At 34.6% G+C, this 18143-nt stretch overlaps 3 protein-coding genes across 3 annotated transcripts; 2 read left to right on the top strand and 1 right to left on the bottom strand.

Annotated features, from left to right (window-relative positions):
• The first annotated feature begins 201 nt into the window (after nt 1-201).
• On the top strand, nt 202-4407 carry LOC109160156. The gene is made up of 3 exons (XM_019308356.1): nt 202-789; nt 1419-1549; nt 3207-4407. Exons 1-3 carry the CDS (start codon nt 568-570, stop codon nt 4009-4011), a joined length of 1158 nt encoding a protein of 385 aa, XP_019163901.1. The 5' UTR covers nt 202-567; the 3' UTR covers nt 4012-4407.
• A 1974-nt stretch (nt 4408-6381) lies between these two features.
• LOC109160157 (pre-mRNA-splicing factor syf2) lies at nt 6382-9426 on the top strand. Its single transcript, XM_019308357.1, has 7 exons — nt 6382-6504; nt 6663-6824; nt 6948-7085; nt 7706-7908; nt 8006-8246; nt 8541-8677; nt 8934-9426. Exons 3-7 carry the CDS (start codon nt 6965-6967, stop codon nt 9159-9161), a joined length of 930 nt encoding a protein of 309 aa, XP_019163902.1. The 5' UTR covers nt 6382-6504; nt 6663-6824; nt 6948-6964; the 3' UTR covers nt 9162-9426.
• A 661-nt stretch (nt 9427-10087) lies between these two features.
• Nucleotides 10088-14289, bottom strand: LOC109160155 (phospholipase A(1) LCAT3-like). Its single transcript, XM_019308355.1, has 11 exons — nt 14020-14289; nt 13802-13893; nt 12858-12985; nt 12553-12688; nt 12182-12233; nt 11763-11863; nt 11332-11511; nt 11087-11244; nt 10823-10877; nt 10628-10681; nt 10088-10416 (listed from the first exon to the last, which is right to left on the bottom strand). The coding sequence occupies exons 1-11, from the start codon at nt 14231-14233 to the stop codon at nt 10243-10245; spliced, it is 1344 nt and encodes a 447-aa protein (XP_019163900.1). The 5' UTR covers nt 14234-14289; the 3' UTR covers nt 10088-10242.
• Nucleotides 14290-18143: the final 3854 nt, after the last annotated feature.

Raw genomic sequence — 18143 nt, 5'->3', positions numbered from 1 at the left:
ACATTGTATAATTTTCTTAGTAAAAAATATTGTATCTATATCTATGACACATACAATGTAGCTAAATAATTTATAGCTATTGTTCCACTTTTTATAGAAAAAATAAAAAAGAAATTAGTGAGAAAATAGGGAAAAATAATTAAAACAGAATGGTAGAAAACTCCTGGAATTGAAACTAAAAGCCATAAAAGAAGCCTCAAATCACCCTTGCCATCATTATCCTTCATCACCATCATCTTCATCCTTCACATTTATTTTTCTTCTTCAATTCTCCATTTACAGAGCCCACTGTACGGAAAAAACATTATACAAATCACGAGATCAATCCACTCTGTGCCCAGATCTTCCCCAAAATCTCATTTCCTATATGCATATGGTTTCTGTAAACTCTTGCGCTTATAAGAAACTGCGCGGATGTTTATAATGTACTGTGTGGTGATCAATCAGAATGTGTAGATTGGGATTGGATTGGTTTTGTTTCTTCTAGGTTCTTTGGGTTGGGGACCTGGGGAGGTGGTTTTTTTTTTTTTTTTTTTCTTTGATTTATTTTTACTAATTTTGGAGGAAATGGAGAGAGGGGTGCGAGTGAATGGAGAAGATTACTATTATTCCAGTGGAGATGGCTGCATCGGAGTGGCATCCTATTCCTCGGCCTCGGCCTTGCCTGGGGGTGGCGTTTCTGCCGCCGCCTGTGACGGGAGTGTCGGTGGGGGAGGGGGGAATTATATCGAACACCATGTGTCCAAATTTGATACCCTCGCCGGCGTCGCTATTCGATATGGCGTTGAGGTAAACCCAATGATCTTTATATTCATGCTTCTACTTCCAGTACTGGGCATGTCGTTTTCTCTGATAATTTGGTAACTGAAGAAATTGGTTTAATCAAAATACTTTTTTTTTTTTTTTTTTTTTTTTTTTTTTTTTTTTTATTTAACTCTCTGTTATTGTTTATCGGTATTGGATTTCGTTAGTGATTTCAGTTTTTCAGATGGCCACTTATATATATAGACATATAAGAATTGCAGAGTAAAATGATGCCTGGAAAATTAATGGCTTGTTTACATATATGTTGCTATTATCTGACTAGGGAAGAAAGATTTAGCTGTTGATCAGTCACTTCATGGTGTTCAATAGCCTAAGCTAAGTAATGGATCCTTTACAAGGTCTAGGATGGCGCTTCTTAGCAATTAGCATCTCATTTTTTGGTTATTACTTGTATGTATGGATCTTGATAGTGCCTAGCCTCACGGGAAGTAGGAGGGGTGGGCATTTTTTTGTCAAGATTGAAAATGCCCCTTTTAGTGTGGAACTCGTGTATATTTTTGAGCATCGAATCTATTCACGACCTGTGCTACTCTAGAAATATCAACCTTAGTTGCTGATCATTTTTCTTGGTATTGTCTGTTCTGGAGTGACAGGTGGCCGACATTAAGAGGATAAATGGACTAGTGAGTGATCTCCAAATGTTTGCTCGAAAGACACTTAAGATACCGTTACCGGGGAGACATCCACCATCTCCAAGCATTTCAAATGGTTCTGATAAACAAGGGTATTTCTCACTTTTTTTTTAACGCAAAAAACTTGTTTTTCTCAATTATGGTGCGATTGATTGATGATTTCAATGTAAATGCATTAAGTCTGATCTGAACTTTTTATTAAGTTGAGAGGCATCCACCACCCACCGGCTTGTTATATGATGTAGTTCATTTAGATGACATTGCTTTGTTGGTCGTTTTTTTCCTATTCTTTTTTGTTTGTTTTTAATAATTATAAATCAGCACGATTACAGTGTTTTCCCAATTTTAGTACAATGAGAGTTTTATTTCAATGCAATTTGTTTATATAAATGTCTTTTGGCCATTTCCTCACTCAACATCCTTTCTTATTAGTTGCATGTTGGTCATCACAATAGCCTGCATATCTCATATAATATTTAAGCCCCTTGCATGTTTGCCAATTGCCAATGCCGTTTTTCCCCCTTAATTTTTTTATGTTGTATACAAGTTTATATGATACTAAGTAGCTTATTAACAGACCAAATTATTATTAAGAGTGTGTTTGGCATAGACCATATAAGCTTGACTTATTCAAAAAACAAGCCTTTGCTTTTAAGTGATTTTTATAAACAAGCTTAAAAATAAATAAATAAATAAAATAATAATAATAATAATAATAATAATAAAGAAAAAAATTAAGCTACTTTATGAGAAGTTATGCCAAGTAGTTTTTAACTCATAGGAAGCTAGTTTTCAGTAATTAAATCAGATTTTACCCTTGCCCTTTTGGGCAAAGACATCTTTATTTTGCTCCAAGCTTTTCAATATTTGTATAAACCAGTAAGCTTTGCATTCCAATAAACTAGTCAACTAGGGACAATACTTTTTTTTTTTTTTTTTTGAAAAAAAAAATGGTTTCATTGTCAAAGATGATATATTTTAATTTATTTTGTGATGTATGATGACATATTACCTTTGGTTACTATGTAATTGTATAACTTAATTTAAATTGTAAATATCTTCCTATATATTCAAAAAGTATTTCTTTTTTCCAATAATAGGTGCAAGGCCAAGGTGGTGTTTTTTGGTCATAAAACATTTCATTTTAGTAATTTTACCTGTATTAGCTAGTTTATCAACTGATTTTCATACTTTTTCAGCCGTCTAGCTTTAAGCTTTCAACTAATGTCTAGATACTAGCTTAGTACTCCATTACTATTGCCAAACAAAGCATGTGTCCAAAGGTCTTAAGACAAACCTTCTGAAGGCATCATGGTACCATCTATCTCTCTTTTACTATTTGTGTTCCTTCACTTTCTTCCACCTTTATAAGTGTTGTTTTCCCTGGTCATATTTTGAAATTAAATATTTTGCATATAGAAGATCAATTATATGGTCAAACTTGCAGAAATGGCATGTGTTAATGTGTAGAAATGGAGGTGGTTGTTTTGGGCTGGAACTTTCCTGTGCTTATTTGTTTTTGACTGAAAACCGCGAGGAATAACAATGTAATATACTGTCAATTTTTAAAAACATTTTTCTATAACTATAAACGGATCTTGTTTCTTTCAAGTGCATTACTGGATAATTATTAGTTCTGAATACCCTGACTTAGAGCTCGAAATTAGTTGCTAATTTAAGAAGTCTGTCTTTTAATTTTTCTAGACTTTGTAGGATGCATGGTGCCTAACTACAACATTCTTTTGGCAGAGCTAGCATCTCCGAGCAGACCCCACCTAATCGCAGACATTCGGACTTGTTTGATTCGTTTCAGTCAATAAAACTGAAACCTCCTAGCCAGCGAAAACCTTCCCCAACAATGAGTAGTTCACAAGGTCATTATGGTCCTGGAGCATCATATCAGAAAGCTATATTTGAAGGTTGTTTTGAAATGACCACATACCAGGGAATATCTAATTATCTTGACGATGATGGCCCTTCTCTTGACACATCACCTATGCTCAATCCGCCACTCAATCCTCAGAGAAAATGTAAAAGCGTATCAAATGGATTCTTGTCTTTCTTGATAGAGAATGGTCATTTGGTGGATTACGAATCTAATCAAGAAACTAAAGACAACGGGTCTGATAGATCGTGCGAGAAATCCTTCAGAAGGCGTCAAAAGTCTGAGGCTGATTTTACCCGCACCCATGAAATGATGCTAAAGGAGGATAACAGCAATGACGCTGGATTTTCACCTATTCCTGGCAAAGGCCTGGCTTTGAGACCTAATTCAGCTAGTCGGACTGCCATAGCTGCTGATAGTGAAGCTAGTCCCGTTTCTATTGGGTTGGGGGATTCACTTGTCGCTGAGAGTCACCACCGAGTTAGAAAGTCATCAAGTGCTTCAAATTTGCAGGATTCCGATAGTAGCCCATTGTCATCCCTGTGGCCAACGTCAAAATGGAGCTTGACAGATTTTCAGGCGCTTTCAACTGCAGCCATCACAAGATCAATCTTTGATGGCCTACCTAATCCAATAAGCGGTCGATGGAACAAAGCTGCACTTGATTAGTACCACCATTCTTTGGGTTACACACTGTCCAGACCATTTTTCTTTGATATTTTGGCCACAGATAGAAAAGCGGGAATAGAAATAAGCGATAGTAATTATTAAGAAGATACAAACATTTAGCTTTTTGCTGAAGGGCATTTCGTATCGTATCCATTGCAGATGTACAAGTTAAATTTGTTAGAGATTGAAAATCTAAAGCAGCAGAGTAAAGATTTTTGTAAAATGTTTCCACACTGATAGAATTTGCCAGTGGTTCTGTTTATTCATCCTGAGACCATCACAGAATATGTATACTTAGGCCTTTTGTTTTGACAATAGCAGGTATATACTATAGAGATGTTTAGTACAACTTTTGATTTGAAATCGAAAGAAAGGAGTTATCTAATATTCTTTTGATGCTTTGTGTGTGTGTGTGTGTTTTTTTGGCAGAAGTGTCAAATAGGCCCTGCGAAGTGCTCAATTTCTATCACGAACTAAATTAAGTGTCAAATAGTTTCATCTACTAGTTAAATTTGTTCGATTGACTTTTTTTTTTTGCAGGTTGCTAACATATTGCCTATTCAATTGTTAAAAAGGAAAAATAAATTTAAAATTAAAAAAAAAAAAAAGAATTTCACTCCGCGCCGGACATCCGGTGGCTGCGTATTTCACAGACAGTCGTGGTTGTCCGGCGATTCGGACAACCACGGCTGTCAAACATGATGGCAAAGGAAATACTATGGTCTGGGTGACGGACCCCTCTGCACCACCCCATAATGCCTCTATCAAACCACTGATTAAAAGAAAATTTAAATTCAAAATTTTTTTAATCAAATATTGTTAATTGAATCAGACACAAAGTGACTATGAACAAATACTATATTGTAACAGAGTCAATAGTACTTAAAAAAAAATTTTGAACCATACACAAAGTGAGGCAGAGGGAATACATTGCAAGTAATATTACACATTTTAAAGGTAACTACAATGGTTTGATTTTTATTTTTTATCTTTTTGTGAATTTTTGTCTGTTGAGCATATAACCATTAATGTGCAATCCAACTATTAGCTTAGACTTTTAGTTGAGATGGAGCATATGCTTCGATTTGTTATCAAAGCTATGCAGAAGATAGATAAAAATTGCCAATGCTAGGATTCATATATAACTAGGTTATGAAGAAGAGCAACTTAAATTGGTTTATCCTGACTAGGTTATAAAGCGAATTATACTTAGTATACATCTTTAAATAGTGAGTGCGAATATTTTCATAAATCGAAGCTAGGATTCATATATACTATTTATTCATTTTCTTTTAAAGTTGAATTGCATGAGTTGTAATGCATGGAATAACGCGCGAGTTAATAGGCTGTGCAATTATATTGTTAATTAGTAATATTATTCTTCTCAAACTTCATTCCTATAATCAACTAAGCTGTTCAGTGCTCATGCGGCCATGCGGGCTAATTAGTAGTATTATTATGAGTGCATGTGGTTGAGAATGGTCGTCACTTTCCAGAGCACATAATAAGATGATAAGATATGAGACATGGGCATGTATTTATTAGTGAATAGGCATCATCCCAAAGGGAGAGGGTGGTAATCTGCTGTGGCAATAGCCAATTATAAAACACGTAAGATTTTTTTATTATTATTATTTTTTTTCAAATCTAGTTGAAAGATTACGATGGTATTCGGTAAATGATTGATAGCTGATAGTGAATAGCTAATTAAATTAGGATAGTTGATTGGATTAGCTGGTTTGATAAGTTAATAATAATAATAATAATAATATATTATTTATGTATATAAAATATATTATTTGAGTATTAAAAGTATATTATTTTATATATTATTAAATAATGTACCTTTAGAATAAAATTAATATACTTTTAATATATTAAAAATATATTTTGTATTCATGGTTCACACAATTATGTAGATCATAGTTCATACAATAATTTGTCAAGTACCAGAAATGATAACTCATATAAAAGACTTTGATAAATATCTAAATTGAATAAATCCTATACAAAAAAGATAAATATCTAATTGAATAAATTCGGTAGAATTTTGATTGATAAGTTGGGAAAAAGATCCTAAATCCTCCGGGTGAAATTTAAGGTGTGTTTGATTGGTGGATTTTACTCATAGGGATGAGTATGAAAGTTATTATTGTTGTTTGGTTGATAGATTTTTTAGAACACTATTATGTACTTCGAATATCTCATCAATTAAAAAATTCATATCCAAATAAAATAAGAATTTCATTCCCTTATTCAATCTCAAGCACTACTATTAATAAGTATTTGATATACATACCCATTCTCATTCTCATTCTAATTCTAATTCTAATTCTAATTTCTATGTGCTAACCAAACACACCCATATATTCCTTCTTTTTACCCTCGCTCGTACACTTGCAATTTGCTGCTTTGTTCTCCGGGATCCCCTTTCTCTCTTCATCCATCGCCGTCATCTCCTCGCGGCTGCGCCACCTCTTGCTCGCGAAGAAGGTGAGGGATATGCAACTATTTTATTCCTTAATTATCTGCTGTCAATATCTGGAGGCCAAGTATTTTAGCTACTACGTAGGGGAGGGTGTAGAGCGTAGGGTTGAGAAGGTAGATTTAGGGTTCGCCGAGGATTGATTGATTCTTTTGCATATCATTAGGTGTGGGGAAGTATAGTTTTCCGGCCGGCGCTTTTGTAGTTTGGTGGAAAAGAGGAAGATAATTTCAAAAGGTCGCCACCGCCTCTGCTCAGTGCTCTTACCTTCGCGACTGCTTTCTCCGATCCTCGCTCCTCTCGCCGGTCATCGCTGCTTCTCTCCAAGGTTAGTTCATCCCCTCCATATATCTTGTATAAATCCATTATATAGTAGTAATGAACTCCATATGTCACTGCTTTTAATCCATTGTTCTTTTAATGAAAAATGCCCTTTTTTTTTTTTGTTTAGGGTTTAGGGAGGAAAGCATGTCTGAAGAGGGAAGAGTGCATCCCAGCTGTCGGAATGCATCAAATCCTTACCATGAATGCAGTGAATATTGCTTCAAAATAATTGCTGAAGCAAAGCGGATGAAACAAACAGAAACTGGTTAGTCTCATCATTTTTTCCTTAACCTGTTTGTCTTATGAATATTCAACATAGATATGCATCTTGTTGAGTTCAAGTGTGAATATATTACTTCTTATTGCATATAAGCTTTATAATTGGAATCCTGTGCCCAATGGACTGATGATTGATCCATATTGCTTGTGTGTTCTTATACCTTTTCTGATTTATGAGGATATGTCCTTCTCTTACACTGGCCATTGCATATATGATCCAATATTTCTTAGATGCTATTTGGAGTAATTCTCTATTCTTTTCCCTGTGGCTAAGAGTAACCCCCCTCCCAAAATGATGGATTCCCAAATTCCCTTTGTCCCATTGAAGTATAGATGTACTGATTTTCAATCTAAGAAACAATCTAAGCAAAGATGCCCTATGCATTACTTTATCAATACTAGAAATAGGACAACAATTTCATAGCCATCTATTCTGAGGCATCTCTTAAACATGGACCCTAGAGTTCTATGTTCCATAATGTGTAGGGTGTATGAAGTTATATTATGTCTCAAATGAAAGTTAAGGGTTGTTATCTTCTGCAATGTATGGAGTTCAATTTCATAAACTGTCTTTGACCATACGTCTTTTATGTTTTACTATTCCAGAAGTAGTGCAACCTAATGATCGTGATATTCAAGCCCATTCAGTTGATAACTCTGATAGGGATGAGGATCCTCATGGGGAAAAGGATGGCATGAAAAGTCACAGTGATGGGGATGGAGACACCAATACCATGGATAACATGGCAGTAGATTTGGCCAATCTTACAGGGAGAAAGAAAAAGTTGTTTGAGCTAAGGTTAAAGATGGTAATAGTAAAGCCCCTTGATTTTCATTTGTAGTTTTGTAGGGAGCGTTGCAATATTCTCTATCTTATTCTCATTTTATTTATGCCACCTTGAACAGAATGAGGCAAGAAAGGCCAATCAAACTGCCATGGTGACAGAGAAGAGAAAAATGGAAACTCCAGCGGAGTCTAGAGGCATGTCTAAGCAAAAATGGCTTGAGGAAAGGAAGAAGAAAATTGGGAAATTGCTTGAATCAAATGGATTGGAGATGAGTAAGGCATATATGCTTGATACGCAAGAGTCTGCTGAGGCAAAGTATAAGAAGTGGGAGAAGGAGCCTGCTCCAGCTGGTTGGGATGGTATGTTAACTTTTGCTCACTCTATAATCCAACTATAATGATTACAAGATTTATGTTAAATACTTAAATATATGATCTCTACTTGTTTTGCGGTTTTGCCCTTCCTGCACACAATGCAATACGAGTATAAACCATAAATGGGTTGTGATTAGACTTGATAGTGCATGTTGGACTTATTATTACATGTCTTTGTATTGAAAATTTGTTCATTGTCATGTTCGTCCACTTTTTTGCAGAATATTTCATCTTTTTGGTAATTGAGAATTTTACTTTTTTGTACCCCCTGTTTTGCAGTTTTTAATCAGAAAACATTATACAATGCATACAAGAAGAGAACAAAGAACATTCAGGTTGACCTTGAAGAATACAATAAAATGAAGGAGGCCGATCCCGAGTTTTACAGAGAAGCTTCAAGTCTTCAATATGGGAAGGTGTGTACTCTTTTGTTTTTATCATTTTTTTTTAAAAGCAAATAAGTACTCCCTCTGGCCATTTTACATAATACCTATCATGTTTATTATTTATTGGTCAAACCAACTCTACTTCTAATGTATCAGTCAAGCCTCTTTGACTAAACCAGACACATAAAACGACTCCGCCCCCCCCAAACAAAACCAATCAACTAATGCCCTCTTAGTGTTAACATATTAAATTAAAGACTTGTGATCATGTTCTTCAATTGAGCAGGCTACAAAAGTTTCGGATGACAAGGTTGATAGAATGGTGAAGGAACTCACGGACCGAGACGAGAAGCGCAAAGCATTTAGTAGGAGGAGAAGGTACCATGAAGAGAAGGATATCGACTCTATCAACGATCGTAATGAGCACTTCAATAAAAAGATCGAGCGAGCTTTTGGAAAATACACCCTGGAGATCAAGAACAACTTGGAGAGAGGAACTGCCTTACCTGATTGAGTTAGCAAGCCATTAGATTAAGAGTTTTGAGTACGGTACAATTTCTAGTGTAATGTTCATACATAGCCTGATGCTAATGCATTCCAGCAATTCACATGTAACTTATGCAGCCATGCAGATGCTGGTTTGATAATATTTGCATGATTTGGGGATTGGGTGTAAGAATGGTTTTTTCTTGACACATCATGTAATAACATGTGTGGCATTGTTATAGAAGTCTGCCATGTTTAAATTCAGGTAGTGCAGCTGCTGTGTTTATAAGGTATTCCATGATTTGTTTTGTTTTTTGTTTTTTGGTTAGGGTCGCCTTGTGGACTTCATAGAAATGGTTATAGAAGATTTTGAACATCAACTCTATAGTATAGTAGGGACTAGGGAGTAGTAAATAGTAATAGTTGTAGGCTTTGGCCTTTGGGAGTACTTTGGGTGCTCCATAGTTGTATATACATATAGGCACCTTAGAGAAAGCCTTCATCTTCCTCTTTTCTTTAATACACTCTTTAAATTAAATTTTGGATCCAAACTAATCACCATCAAAGTAGAACTTTAAAATGCTGAGCATTAATTGAGGTTAGAATCTCAGTCATGAATTAATTCAAAATTTCAAACCTCATTAATTGAGTTTAGAATTTCATTCATGAATCAATTCAATTCAAATCTCATTGAAAATAGCAAATAGTGGCGGAGTCACAATAGGATCAACTAACACACTAATTTGTCATTCCTATCGTCAAAACCAAACCTAGTCTATCGCCCGCCATTAATAGCTTCTAAAAATTTTCAATTTTCGTTAAAAACGCAAATTTGTCATTCCTATTGTCAAAACCAAACCAAACCTAGTCTATCGCCCGCCATTAATAGCATCTATTCCATTGGAAATTAGGCAAACGATTCCGAAATGTGTGGATGTTGTGGTGTTTCAGAAATTTTCAATGAAAGTTTGTTATCCTTACTAAAACTAGTACCTAACCTTCATTAGCACTATAGCAGCTTCAAATTTCACCTAACATCACTTATTCTATTTCAATCCCAACTTGGTCAAATTGAAAAGGAAACACAACACACAAGTTTGTCTGTAAGTTTACACTTGTCCGCTTAAACTACCATCCATAACTCTGCAACTCTTTCGATTCACCTTGCCCGTCTCCATCACTCCCAACCACCTTTTAATCAGTTCAAACACATTTTCATTGCTTAGTAGTTCCCGATGACCACCACACACTCCCACCCTTTCCACTGCCTCAAAATTATCAGCCTGCAGATGAAAATTTTCGTGATATGAATGCAAATTCTTGGAAACAACCCAGACCACTCGGGACACTCGTTCATGCAAATTCAGTTCATCATATATATGCAGAAAGTTTGAGATAATGATTTGTAAAGTAATTTGGAAATGAATAGAAAACTATGAACTTTATAAATCAAGGAAACAGGAAGAGAAACTAAAAGATAAAAAAGCACCGTACATTTGCTGATTCAGACGGAACAGTTCCATCGCCATCCACATAGGAGTATTCAGGCTGTAGCATATTAAAGTAGTCCAAATAAGTAAAGACTCTTGGGGGCAGTTTACAAGGAAAAACTTAATCTCTTCTAATTATGCATTTAAATCAAATTAAATTAATCTGATTAATGCATACAATGACATGCAACTTACTTACCAGTGTATGGCAGATATCAGATAAATCCTCGATTGGTTCTTTTTCTGAACCGTAACTGCAAATCATATACATACATGTCAGATGTGCATGTTCTTGAGAGTTACATACAGAAGACACGTATTATAATGTGCATAAACTATTAAACTTAGGGTTTTAGGCTGTTCAAATTCAGGAAAAGTTAATGTATGTATGTAAAATTTTGTACTATATTGACCCTTAACCTACTATGAATCTCCTAATTTGAGATGCATGCTAGTCACATACCAAACATCAAAAGGTGTGTCAAAAGCTGTTCCATAGATGTTATAGAAATCAATTCCCTTCGGTAGTTGGGCACTTTGAACAATTTTACGAGTACCAATGGCCCAATTGAGAATTGAAAAGTTGAAAGGTAGAGCAACTGTATTCCCATTATATTCCATCTGTAACATGAAAGACAGAAATAAGTTCAAACATTCCTTAAATAAAAGGTTGTTTTCTCATGTAGATATTGTAGCCAGGTGTAATACCTCATTTGTCTTTAATGCTTCTTCAAATAAGGTCACACTTTCTTTAGGGCCATAAGACTCCAGCTCAACCGAAGTCTCTCCATCCTCGGACATTTTTCGCCACACCTGAATTTCAGGTGTCTTGCTCCACTGGAAGTCGGGGTTTGGCAGCATCTCATAGATTGATGGACATTCTACTAACTAAGCATAACATTGAACTCGAATCAATCTAAATGTATCAAAGGGAAAGGTAAAGACAAGTGAAGAATAAAAAGGGTTTTCAAAAAGACAGCATATTTTTTAGAATACAATAAACATTACCAAGAAAGTTCATTGAACATTGGAAGAAAACAATCACCACACATTGAGATGAAGCACAGTAGCTCACTGTTTACACTGGACGTATACATCTCAAATAAAATCGGGGTAACCATTCCTTTTGTATAACTTACCAGTTGATGCATTGTCCATCGAGAAACAAAAAAGTAGCTTTCAAAGCCTTCAACAAATTGCACCCCAGTTAACAGAGAATCATTAATGCATCCCGGTGCACCTGTTTAGCAAAATACAGAAGTCAAACATTCAAATATAATAGAGATATAGATGAGTAAATACAATTATTATCATTAGCATATCATGTGACAGTTATTCTCATTCATAGTCTCTTAAACTCTCTTACATGCATTAAATACAAATGTATACAAATTTGCCTGATCTTTTGTGCTCACTGTTCTAGGATCATCTATGTTTGAACCCAAACCTATTAAATTGTTTCTTCATTGCCTTAGATTGGTCAAATAACAGTCAAAATCTTTACTACTCCCAAGAGTGTTGATAGAAACCATATAGATGAGTCAGTCAAAGAAATTACCTTGAAACGGACAGGCTATGACAATCCACTTATTTACATACTTGGAGAATACCTGGAGTTGAATGTTTTGATACACTGTTAATGCTTTTTTTAAGGAACAAAGAAAAGAGAGACAATTGCAAAACATAATGCCCTGAAAGTTCATGTCCCATGCAGAATGATCAATGATGAGATAGTGAATCAGGGAAAAGAAAGAAAATATGGTTAACAGGTGAAGCTAGAGATATGAGAAGTTTGCTATGAGTGAAATGAAGTTTTAGCACAAGACGAAGAAGAGTAGACTAAGCCTACTCTCTTAACCTATACTCTCACAACAGAGACTAATGAAAACTTGGCTTTGAATTTCATAGTCAAAAGGAAATCTTGCATACATCAGTATGAAGTGACATAAAAGATGTAACAAGCAATCCACCCATTGAATGTGAAATTATGTTGATTTTCCTTCCCCCAGATGCTTGATATACAGCCTCCAGCTTTTCTTTTAAGGCATCCATTGCCTGGTCAATCCTGCACCCATTAGCTAAAAAGATTGCTAAGAACCACAAACATATTCAATAAGAAAGGTTGAAAAGAAGTTTATTTGTTTGTTAGTAAAATCAACAGAAAGAGAAGTTAAAAATAGGGAAAATTTTCAAAGGAAGAGACTAGAGAGAGATATTAAGAATTTAAAGAGTACCTATTGCTTTGTCGAAAGTCATAGCCAAATCCAAACAGTGTAGTTCCTTTCTTGTATCCACATCCAACAAGCATATCAATCATATCATGAAAATGGTATGCAGTGCTCAAATGCATACACTTTACAAGCTGGAAATCAAAATTACAAGGTATAAAGACATCCTTATCACAGAGCAAAAAAAGAGAAATCTTGAACAGACATAAGAAAAATGGTTGAGAAAATTCTGTACACAAAATGAAATTGAAACAACATATCTTCAATAATTAGAGATCTTCCAACCCATTCTGCCATCTTGCAATAAGTGTCACATAATTTTTTTTTTCCTCTTTCCATAAGTAATCTCCTTCTTACAACAGTGACAAGTTTGGAAACAATGAATCTTATAGAATTTGTAAGACTTGTATCCTTCATTTGAATTAACAGTTTGTCAATGCATACCCAATCCAAGTATCCGCTACTCCATACTTACAGTGGAATTCTGATAAATTCAAAACTAGTACCAGTACTTTACCAACTAAACAAACTACTAGTTTAAAACCTGAGTCAAGTATAAAACTCCACCATTTTAATCATATAGCTTAACTGTTGTTTTAGTGATGCCAGTAAGTAATAATCTCAAAAATGAAATAGGATTAGAATTGTGTCACACGGAAAGATGCATCAAGGTCCCACCCAACCAGATATACACTTAAACCCCAGCTTGACTAAAAGCTTAAAGCTATCGGCTTTGGTCCCTCCATTGTATATGCAAGTTGTCTGCTCAAGTGATTTGATAATTAAGTTTCCAATTCAGGAAAATTTGGTAAAGTCTAGTATTAGCACTAATTATTATTCTCAATCAAAATAAAGCAGTAGGAAAGCAGCAAGCATAGTGTATAATAAAATGAACTCCATTGTCGGCCATGCAACTAAACTATATTTTGCAAATTGAAAGAGAAACTCACTGTTGAAGGATCCAAAATATCAATTGCATATAGGCCATAATCATCTTGAGGAACCACAATTTCGCAGGTATCATCCAAAGACTCCGTGTACCCTTAAGATCAGATAATTAATCAATTTCTAGAACTAGCTAGATGACAAATTTATCAAAAAAAAGTAATTAATTAAAAGAATAAAGCAGTGGAAGTATGGTGCATGTAGTTGTGCTGCAAAAGCATACCGGTTTGGGGATTGTAGACAGACCAGAGCTTCTTCCTGAACTCTAGGTCGGCGAGGAGAATCCGGACCCAAACCCGGGTCTGGAACCCGGTTTTCTTGTTCTTGGAGTTGAGAATGGAGCCGGCTATGCCCGACACGAGGAGAACCGGGTCCCGGTCTGCGACGGCGACGGCGTCGCCGGAGCATTTTTTACCCCGAAAGCAGTTCCCAAGCATTTGCAGGTCGGATATGGAGCATTGAAGTAGAGCGAGTAGGTTGGTAGTTTATAGAGTTAGGTGATAGTACTTCATTTGACTAAAATGGTACGCTGTTCTAGAAGAAAACTCGTCAGCTTTATCATTTTCAAGATATATACAATAATATGAAAATGGAAAATACTACATGTACTTTTATTCTATACTTCAAATTTTTACTCTCACACTTAAAATAGTGATATAAACACTTTCACATAGATCTCCTTGAAGAAAATAACCTATCAGAGAGTTCGCTACATCAGAGAGTAAATTTGAAGTAGTAAGATTTGGAAATACGTATAGTAAAATTCTATGAAAATTATACTCTCAAATTGTAGTCTCAATACTATATGCAATGGTATTTGGAAATACGGAGAAAAAACAAATCTTGCTAAAACTAATTAGCAATAGGAGAAAAAGGTTAAATATATGTCCTGCGGGGTTAACTTAATTGGTTTGATTTATCATCTTAAAATATTGTTCTATTGGTATCATCTTATATGTGCAAAATGTACAAATAAAGAATGAAAATTTGGAGTGATTTCTGATTTACATTCTCTAGCGAATCTTAAACATAGGGGTTCTGGAGTTTAGGTTAGTCTAGCGAAATTTAATATATCAAAAAAAAAAAAAAGTGGATTAAATAAACCTTTCAAGTGTAGGCCAAAGAGTGATGAAGTCCTTAATTAAGTAGGAATGTCAATGGGGCGGGGTGGGTGCGGGGATATGCACCCGCATGGGTAATGAAATTCCTACCACATACTCACCCCGAGAATTTTGCGGGTGTGGATAATTATTAATATTACACTTAAATCTAATAAACATTTTATACTACAACTCTAATTATTACATAGATTTTTTGAGCCAATAAAATTAGTACTAAATTGTTGTTTGATTTGAGGTGCTATTGTGCAATCATTATTGTGTGGACCATATTTTGTATAAGGTAAATTAATGTACATTAAGTACAAAAATAATGTTCATTGTATTAAGGGGATGCATGTACATTATTTTTGTTCTGAGTGTACATTATATTATATAATGTCAGTACAAAAATAATGTACATTCAGTATATTAAAAATGTACTTTTTGTTATGGTCCACATAACATTGTGTGGACCATGTCCACACAATAATTTGCCACTATTTGTGCTAAGCACCTTCTGTTCAAAAGGTATTTCTGTAACTCTTTTTGAGGAATGGTTATAAGATCGAACTCAAGTATAGAACATATACTACATTGTAAAAGAAAATAGTACTAAAAAATTGTTATTTTTTACGAAGTATTTGTTAGTACTTGTCTCCATCATATATCTATCTAATATAACCAAACATATCATGCCATTGGATAGAGGAGATGCGGCGATAATATATAAGCAAATTTTTTTGGATAAATTCCTTGCCATTTAGCCATTTAATTTGGCGTGTAATTACATGTAATAATTTGTCATATCACTCACACACACGTATATATGAAAATTTTTATTATATCAATTCATAACAATATTTGTGTAATATTGAAATGGTTTCAAATAATGCATAATACAAATGAAAATCATTTTTTAATAATATCATGTAGAATTTATTATTTTAAAGTAACATTTCAAAATAATATATTATTTTAAATTTTTCATGTTTTATTAAACAGCACTTATAATAAGCTATAAGTTCTACTTAAAAAATTAAAGCTTTTTGCTTTGTTATATAGCAACTAGCTATGGTTTAGCAGAACTGACTTTATAAAGAATGAATAAAAGACATGTGATGAGCATATAATTATTTTATCATACTAATATTAACAATTTTATCATACTAATTAGTAACAATACTGACTAAAATACAATAATATTTGATTATTTCAAATAATGCAGGGTATCACTGAATATTATTTTTAATAATATTATGTAGAATATGAAATGGTTTGAATTATACAAGCTATTATCATGGATTACAAGGAAACTAGCTTCCACAAACGGAAGATAAAGCTCTGAACATGAACTACCCAAAAAACTTCAGAACTTGGAACTCGATCGGAATTTATGGCAATATCTTAGCCTTCTATTTTACTACAGTTAACTTAGCCCAATAGAGGCTGTACATCAAGAATCCAAGTATTCAAGAAGAAAATTTGTATAGACATTAAAATTGGAGATCAAAACAGAAAATACTATAACATACATATACCACTCAAAAATTAACAAATTGTAGCATTCAATAAACTCTCAAAATCTCTCATTATTTGCCATGCATCGTTGAATTCAACCGTCTTTTCCATCTTCTCCAATGCGATTCTGGCAGCTTCTCTCTTGATTTTGAGGTCGGCCTCTGCCCTCATCCGTACAAGTGTTTGGGCAGCTTTGATTTCTTCTTCAACCCTGGCTTTCTCTACCATCTCCAGTCTCTCTCTTTCTTGTTGTTGCTTCATATGGTCAGCAATATCTCCCTGATTGAGAGGAAGGTGATTCGCTTTGAAAATGAGATGTGCATAACGTTTCTTCATCTCGGCAGCACGTAGAGCCTTTGTTGGAGAAAGCTGATGAGCATTATCAACAGTAGTAGTAGTAGTGCAAGCATGATCAACGGCGGCGTTTTCCTTGGGCAATAGCGGCGTTTTCTTTTGATGAATCTTAGGTTTGTTTTCGCAATTTCTGTGAATCATCTTCTTCGGCAGCGCCCTCTCGCAGTTCTCTAATACCCCAGTACTCCATTCTCCGCCGCCTCTTAACTTCTACTTTGAAGTCATCATCAGAACCTGCACGCTTCTTGGATTCAGTGATCATCTTCAAACCCTTTTCCCCATCATCTCCTTCCCTTTTGTTGAATGAAATTCTGATCTTAAGATTGGGTAGCCCTCGATCACCAGCTAGAATCGTCATTGCCGCGAGCGAATTGAAATCAACCTAAATGAACACCCCAAACAAATCCCAAGTACCCTAAAAACAAAACTCAGATCGATGGAGAGATGAGAGTGACGATATGATTGATGAAGAGAGCGATATGATTATATATGGAAATAAACAATTGAAGAAAGTGACGATCGATCGAAAGTAGCTAGTGAGAGCGCAGCGCTTCCCTTACAACTAACTGAGATTAAGAATCTTTAAATAGATACATACGGATGGAATAAGATATCTTATTGTTAACAGAATGGCGGTTACACTTAATTCTTCATTAAATTTCAATAGCTTTTTGACATTAGTTCTTGATTCTTGATTCTTGAATCTTGATTATGTCATCCTATTCTTCAAAATAAATATTACTTACCTCCCAAGTTTAGTTTAAATCAATGTTGCACAAATCGCGTCTAGGCGCCAATTAATTGGTGCTGGTGCTGGCGCCTGGCTGCGGACGATTTGGCCAGAATTGGCCTCCTCCGCGGCCCGGCGGCTAGGCGGCCGCCTAGCCGGCTAAACCGGTCGAGTTTTCTATTTTTTTTTTTTCAAAAAATGATTCTTTTGCTCTTAATTTTAATTTTTTTTTATGTATTTAGATGGTTTTAACAATATTCAAAACGATTTTACAATCACTTACAACCCTAGTGAATTTTAAAACTTTTAGGTTTAATTTTTATTATTTTTTTAAAAAAATAAAAAAATCAGCACCTAGGGAGCGCCTAACGTGTTTTGCAACCTTGGTTTAAATGAAATAAATTATTAAATAACCCTCAACATATAAAATTTTCATTTCATTTATAAAAAGAAAATTTGAAAAATATTATTATTATTTCAATAATGTTAATATTAAATAACCCTCAACATAAATAAGATTTTTTAAGGATGAGAAACCGTACCTTACCTTACATGGCAGAGCCATTATATTGTCTCAAAACACCAAAATTAAACAATATATGTATACATAAATTACATGGAGCCGGAGGAATGTATAGCTACAAA

This window comes from Ipomoea nil, unplaced genomic scaffold, assembly GCF_001879475.1.
Source record: "Ipomoea nil cultivar Tokyo-kokei standard unplaced genomic scaffold, Asagao_1.1 scaffold2845, whole genome shotgun sequence".
In the NCBI taxonomy this organism is placed as follows: Eukaryota; Viridiplantae; Streptophyta; class Magnoliopsida; order Solanales; family Convolvulaceae; genus Ipomoea; species Ipomoea nil.
The sequence above is the reverse complement of the archived record's forward strand: the minus strand, read 5'-3'. Positions and strand labels throughout refer to the sequence as shown.